At 39.6% G+C, this 6,929-nt stretch overlaps 1 protein-coding gene across 3 annotated transcripts in view; it reads left to right on the plus strand.

Annotated features, from left to right (window-relative positions):
• rasgrf2b (Ras protein-specific guanine nucleotide-releasing factor 2b) overlaps positions 1 to 5,136 on the plus strand; it is a 42,193-nt gene extending 37,057 nt beyond the window's left edge. For all 3 annotated transcript variants that reach the window (XM_076731794.1, XM_076731793.1, XM_076731796.1), the window contains 6 exons: positions 916 to 1,000; positions 1,100 to 1,297; positions 1,765 to 1,844; positions 1,955 to 2,072; positions 2,173 to 2,241; positions 2,858 to 5,136. In XM_076731794.1, the coding sequence (XP_076587909.1) occupies positions 916 to 1,000; positions 1,100 to 1,297; positions 1,765 to 1,844; positions 1,955 to 2,072; positions 2,173 to 2,241; positions 2,858 to 2,950 (643 nt within the window). In that variant the 3' untranslated portion in view covers positions 2,951 to 5,136. The remainder of the gene's footprint in view (positions 1 to 915; positions 1,001 to 1,099; positions 1,298 to 1,764; positions 1,845 to 1,954; positions 2,073 to 2,172; positions 2,242 to 2,857) is intronic.
• The last annotated feature ends 1,793 nt before the right edge of the window (positions 5,137 to 6,929 follow it).

Raw genomic sequence — 6,929 nt, forward strand, 5'->3', positions numbered from 1 at the left:
CCTTAATGGATACTGCTTATTATGAGGCCAGTTAATCACCACAGTATCTCTCAGCAGCACCAAAGGAAAGCAAGCTTTCAGGAGGATGACGAGGAGCACTGAGGGCATTTTAACTTTATAACTCCAAGTTTGTATTTGAAAAGAGTAGAATTTTACTGTGTAATATGTAACTCACCATTAGCACGCTTAATTAAGGTGTGCTTTAATTTCACTTCATTTTAAGTATATTTAGGTATATTTTCAACATACTTGTGATATAACGTAATTGTATTGCAACTGTGTTTTGACTGCTCATGAATCATGAGTTTCACTGGTCTAGTTTGTGAAAAGTTGTGCAAATTTAGCATACTATTTACACTTAAAGTATACTCAAGCACTACTTCAGTACACTTAAGTAAACCTGGAAGCGACAAAAATAGCACAAAATGCATTCTTCAAAAAGTATAATTAAGTATAATACCTGGGTATTTCCCTGCCATTACATCATTATCATACAGCAGAGTAAAACAGGTTCAGTGGCCTCATTGTGTGTCTAATGTGTTTTTACTCTGTTGTCTTCTCTTAAAAATCTTCTGTTTGTGAAATTAAAAATGAAAATACAGAAACAGCTGACTTTGAAATAATTCAAATTACTGTAGAAGCAAACCTGTTTTGTAGTCTCTTAAACCTTTATATCTTTGACTGAATGGAAACATTTAAGTTTTTATCCAACAATCATGTTACACACACCTATTTCGATCTTCATTTCTCAACAGCCTTCAGACACCTCTTTCTTTACTCATGGTGTTTGATTAGTTCAAGAAATCCTTTTCAGTGCCTGCTGGGAGGTGATAATATCTGTAAGTCAGAGGCTGTAGCTGATGTAACTATCCTGTGAGTTTACTGCGTTCGCTGTATTTTTCCTCCCTCTCCAAGAGAGTTCCTGGGCCAGGGCTGGATGAAGGTTGACAAGACAGAAAGGACGCCGTACATCATGAAAACCAGTCAACACTTCAATGATGTAAGTCAGCCCTTTCAGTGTCTTTAAGCACCTTCTTTTTCCTGATCCTTCTGTGAACATCCAGTACATGTCTGTTTATATTCTCTTGTCCTACTGAAGATGAGTAACCTGGTGGCATCACAGATTATGACCCATACCGATGTGGGCTCAAGGGCCAGCTCCATAGAGAAGTGGGTTGCTGTGGCCGACATCTGCCGCTGTCTCAACAACTACAATGGAGTCCTGGAGATCACATCTGCGCTCAATCGCAGTGCCATCTACCGTCTGAAGAAGACGTGGGCTAAAGTCAGCAAACAGGTGGAATAATTAATCATTGTTAATGATAATCAATCCTCTGTCTATATAAAACCTGAGTATGGTACTTAAAAACAAGTGTATGTAGGGTTTTCCTTAACCACAGAGATTAGAGGAAAGTTATCTTCTCTTAATGTCTACAAATGTGTTTCCTCCTGGTAGAATTGATGTCGTTAGAGAGCTCAGAGGAAGATAATGCAGAGAGGCATTTACCCGTAATGTTCAGTATCTGCTCTTAGCTTAATTCTGATGAGCACTAATTCGATTAAAAGCCACAGTCATCCAATCACCAGACAGTCTGTCTGTCCACCAAGCTATTGCTGTCGATTCACGACCGAAGCAAATTCGATTTTTTCATTTTATTACGATCTTGGGTGGATCTTGGGTTAATGCAACTGTTTTGTTGGTCCCATGTCATTCATAATTATCTTTTAAAGTAATTTTAAAAGTGTATTTGTGCTCTTGTCCAGACTAAAGCCCTGATGGACAAACTGCAGAAGACCGTGTCCTCTGAGGGAAGGTTTAAAAATCTGAGGGAGACCCTGAAAAAGTGAGACTGTTTGCAGATGTTTTCAATATACATATAGCAAAAATGAAAACAAAAATGAGCTTTTATTGACATTTTTATGTTCATTATTCCTTCACACTTTCTTCCGTCAGCTGCAACCCTCCATGTGTGCCATACCTGGGAATGTATCTAACAGACCTGGCCTTTATTGAAGAGGGAACGCCCAATTTTACTGAGGAAGGTCTTGTTAACTTCTCCAAAATGAGGATGGTAAGCACAGACGTTCATAAAACAAATGCACAAATGGGATGCAAATCATCTGTACATCTACACTGTGTTTTAATTAACTTAAACTCCACATTTTCTTTAGATATCACACATCATCAGAGAGATCCGACAGTTCCAGCAGACTCCATACAGAATAGAGCATCAAGCCAAGGTACTTATCTCTCCAACATGTTGAATTTGAAATAGGATAAAATTAAAGTGCCTTACAAAACATAAACAGAGGGGCAAAAACATTAAAATTAAAGATTGAATGATTGAAAATGTCAATGATTAGCTTGTATGTTGAAGTGAGTTTATAAAAATATCTTGACATCAGGATCCTTTATGGAAGTGCTGGTCTCAGCTGCTGTTGGATTATTGAAAATCCCTTTGATATATGTCAGAGTGTTGAAAACATGTCTCTGCAGTATGTTTCTGAGAGCTAAAATCATGGCCTTGTGGAAGCCATCTTAAATCAACAATCCTCTGTTTCTGCTGCAAGACATCCACTGAGCATCACTTTAACCCTCTCAGCTATTAGCTGCACCAATTAGAGAACCGCAGAGGGCGATTTAGAGAAAGATGACTATGTGATCTCAAATCAATTTGGCTCACTTACAAGTCATTTTATTCCCAGTTGAGCCTTTCAAGACCATGTAGTCATCTAGTTGCTAAAAACATCAAACATCTTAATTAATTGAGAGCAACAAAACAAACCCTGTAGCTGGAAATATACTACTATATACTTGGTGTTCTGAAACATGCCCTCTTTTATGTTTTCTGTCCAGGTGACCCAGTACCTTCTGGATAAGACTCTGATCATGGACGAAGACACACTCTATGATCTCTCGCTGAAGATCGAGCCCAGGCTTCCTGCCTGAGTTACAGCTGCCTGTGGCCAGTGGGAGCCTGCCGAACCTGAACCCCCCTGAAGGGCAACACGCCCACATAATCTCATCAATCAAGAGGAAACCGCGAAGTTTTGAGAGCGACGTGGATATGGAAATAAGAGCGATAAAGACTGAAGTGAAGGGAGGAAGAAGCTTTTACAAGAGCCTAAGGGAGCATGAGACACAGTTTCTAAGGATTGGTTGTCTTCAGGAGGACAAGAGGAAAAGGTTTTGGTTGCACTGCATTGAGGGTTTTGAGGAAATGACATGTCTCTGTGTGTGCTCATCATTCCTCAGTCCAGAGTGTGGTGCACTTGACATCACACTTCCTCAGACCAGCCTGAGAGCGCAGGGAAGGCTTGGAGCATGGAGAGGATGAAATGGATGAAATACAGTGGACATAACAGAGATGTAGCACACACAGATAGTGTGACAGAGAGATGTCTACGCTCGTGTCTCCGTGCTGTTGTCTGTGTTCTGTTGCCTGTGCATTTCTGTGCCATGTCCTGGAGCAAGAGCCCCAAAAATGCTTTCTGTCACGATGGTCACTGCATAAAACTTGCATGATTTCAGCTTGGGATGTAACTGTCTAAATGGCCTTCAACCTGCCCCCTGACCCTCAGCTTAGCATGCTTCACTCCTTTGAAGGGTGACTCTCTAAGCCACTATGCATCCTGAGTGGGCTGGGAAGGGCAACACGCCTTTAAGCCTTCAAATATGTAGAAAGAACCTAAAATTAAACACATAAAGATCATGTCAAATGGAAAATTTGATATATTTTGACAAAGTGGCTTACTTTTCCATTAATAAAACATTCAATTCTGCATTTGTCTTTAGTCCGTCTTCGCCTAAAGACTTCCCAAAAAAATTAAGAACTCTCCTTTTATAAAAAATGTCCACATGAATGATACAAAATTAAACATTTCATCAGTGCCTTCCACTTGTGTAGGTCAAATTCCCCGCAACTGCCAATTTACATACATGAAATTTCTATAGAAATCCTGCTAAATCTTAAGATTTCCTGTAAAAATCGGACTCATTCTTTTGTCAGAAAATAGGTCATGTAGACTAAACAGTAGCATGTTAGTGTAAACACAGTAACGTCCATTGCAGCGTCGAACTGTCGGCAAATATCTCCCTCTAGTGTTTAAACATTGCTATATACCCTCTACTGACCCAAAGCTTTTGCGGCGTTTGTGTGCAGTTTTGATTTTTCAGCTTTTACAAAGTGTCACATAATGAAGTGTGTAGTCAGGTCCCAGTGTGTAACTCTTGGATGTAGGCTGGGACAGTTTTTGCACTCTCTGATATGTAGCTTTGCTTGAGTGACAGTATGATCGTTATTTACCATGCTATTTATTTCATCAGATACTGTATCCTATTTTTGTATATAGTGACTCCACACATATCATATGATTGATGAAGAATTGTCATGCTGTGAATATAGAGTTTGTTTTATGTTTTTTTTTTTTCTTTTCTTTTTTTGTCTCGTTTGCATTTATGTTGAATTCTAGTTTTGCATCCCAGGCTCTTGTATTGCAAGAAATCTGTTTAACTTTATTCTAAAAAAAAAAGAAAAAAAGAAAAAGAAAAAAAAAGTCTTCTTAAGGTTAAAAAATGTAGCATTTGAATAATCAGAATTTGTTTTCTGTATTGCTGATATGATGAACATAGCTGTCCTGCATGCACACAACAGCTGCATGTTGTGCATGTCTGACCGGATGCTCTCTGTTTGTTCTCCCTCTGCTTCTCTATATTAATATTGTCTCTGTAGCTGGCGGGAGGCTCTGCTAAAAGGCATAGAAACAATATATTTTCCATCAAATCTGGCACGTTTGTCTCTTAGTGTAGCTCACACAGCCAAGCATAATCTTTAGGCTATGTCATCTGCAAAACAGCCTGTTGTTATGCAGTAGCAGTGTTTGAAGTTATGCAGGCCTCAGTGAAAAACTTTCCTCATAAAACAATAACCTTGTTCCAGATTGATAAGAGGAAATGTTTTCAGGCTTTGCTTTTGGAAAAACTCGTCCTTTGCACTGCGTCTGTAATTCAGAGTGTCTGTTTCACACACAAGTTTGAGAATACAGGATGCTGTGTTTGTATTGTAATATTATGTTTGTGTATTTGTTTGCATTTTTCACTCGTAGGTGCAGGGGAAATAAATTCAACATGCCTTATGTGTTTGTGCATTTCTTTGGACATTGCAATAATTTCAATGAAATTAAGTTTGCCTCTGCTTGTGCCTCCTCAGGCATTCCTCAGCTGCACTTAATGTTAACTCCAATGTCACTTTTCAACATACTGTAGAGCTCCAAAAATCTCTGGTGCGTCAACAAATTTTGGCTGCAGTATGAGACCAAACTGCAAAGCTTTGGGGACAAAGGATTACCTTTGTATGTTTTGATTCTTAACTAAGAAGAAACCGAAAGCATCTGGTACAAAACAGCAACAAAACAGTGTGCATATGTTTACAAGGGAAGAAGTAGTCCTGTATCAGAGCACAGTTTCATTATTCAGAGGTTTTATCTGGTGCTGAGGTCGAAGGCTAGACTGAAAGTAGAAATCACCAAATTTAAGATTTAATTTTCTCCCCTTTGTCTTTGTCCACCTATTAACCCGCAGATTGAACCAGATGTTGCACAAGATGACCAGATACAGTGGCATCCCTCTGTGCTCTCACAGTCACATTTGAAACAATACTAAATCTTCATCCAGTACTGTTATTCAGACAACACTTGGAGATGCTTCAAAGAGACTGGCGAGCTATTTGCAATGTAATTTTCCATAGAACTTGTTTAGTTACAGGTTTAAAGCCTATTCCTGTTGTGATGGTAAAAGAGACAATTATGTTCACAACAGTGAAAAACTGCAAAGCAACTGCAATAAGAGCTCCCATTTCAGTGTATATTAAGGCTATTCCTTAGGCTGCTGTTGTTGAAGAGCAGTCCAACTTTTGGCTAGTGCTTTGAAAGGACAACCACAGCTCTTGCATGTCCAATTCACCACCATTTACACTTTGGCCTATAAAGACATTTGTTACTGTGTCCTTCAACAGGAGCAGCAGGGTGGTGGAACTATGTGCCATGCCAGGACTTGCTGTCCTGCAGTGTGACCCAGCACTGTGGCCATCCTGCCACCCTGTGGTCATGAATCACATTGTCTCTTTGAACCAGTGAGGAAAAGCCAAGAGGAAGGAAACAGTAAATGTGCAAGTAAAATGTTTTACATTTGAGAATGAAATAAAGCAGGATGCATTCTCTATATTATCCACCCGTTATTGTTTTTCATATAATGTATATAAGAGGACACACTGGTTTCAGTGTCTACAGCAACTAACATTTCTATTTGTGTTTGTCTCAGGAAATAATATTAGAGTGAGGGAAAGAGTGAGAGACAGAGTGAGACAGGCCAGACTGAGACAGAGGGAGTGAGAGAGAAAAATGGCACAGTGTGAAGGAACTTGAGTAAGTGTTTGCAACGCGATAAAGTCATCGTTCCAAATGTTGTCGAGGGGATGTGCCAAGTTGTTAGTGTGGGATCGGCTGTCAGTTTTTAGTGCACATAAATTGGCTGGAGGGTGGCAGTTGTAGGTTGCAAGCATTTGTCTCTCAGTAGGAGTTTTACATCAGATCAGCCAACACGACTCCTGTTTGTGAGGGACAGATGGATGGCAGTTAGTTGAAGTTTACCACAACACTGTGGCTGTGACATCTTGGCCTCATCGGGTCAAAGACAGCAGCTCATGAGCTCAGTCAAAATGAATAATACTGGACCTGATGAGTATTGTATGTAAAGTTAATTATGCTAAACTCCTTTTGTTTGTGAGGTATTGTGCCTCCTTGAGAAACTTTTCTCCACACCTTCCATGTCAGTACTGAAAGTGGACTTTACACAGACAGATAAGGTGACCCTGACCCACATTTTGACCAGTCTAATTAGGCCTATAAATATAATACATCATGTGAGTTAC

This window comes from Chaetodon auriga, chromosome 5, assembly GCF_051107435.1.
Source record: "Chaetodon auriga isolate fChaAug3 chromosome 5, fChaAug3.hap1, whole genome shotgun sequence".
Classification (NCBI taxonomy): Eukaryota; Metazoa; Chordata; class Actinopteri; order Chaetodontiformes; family Chaetodontidae; genus Chaetodon; species Chaetodon auriga.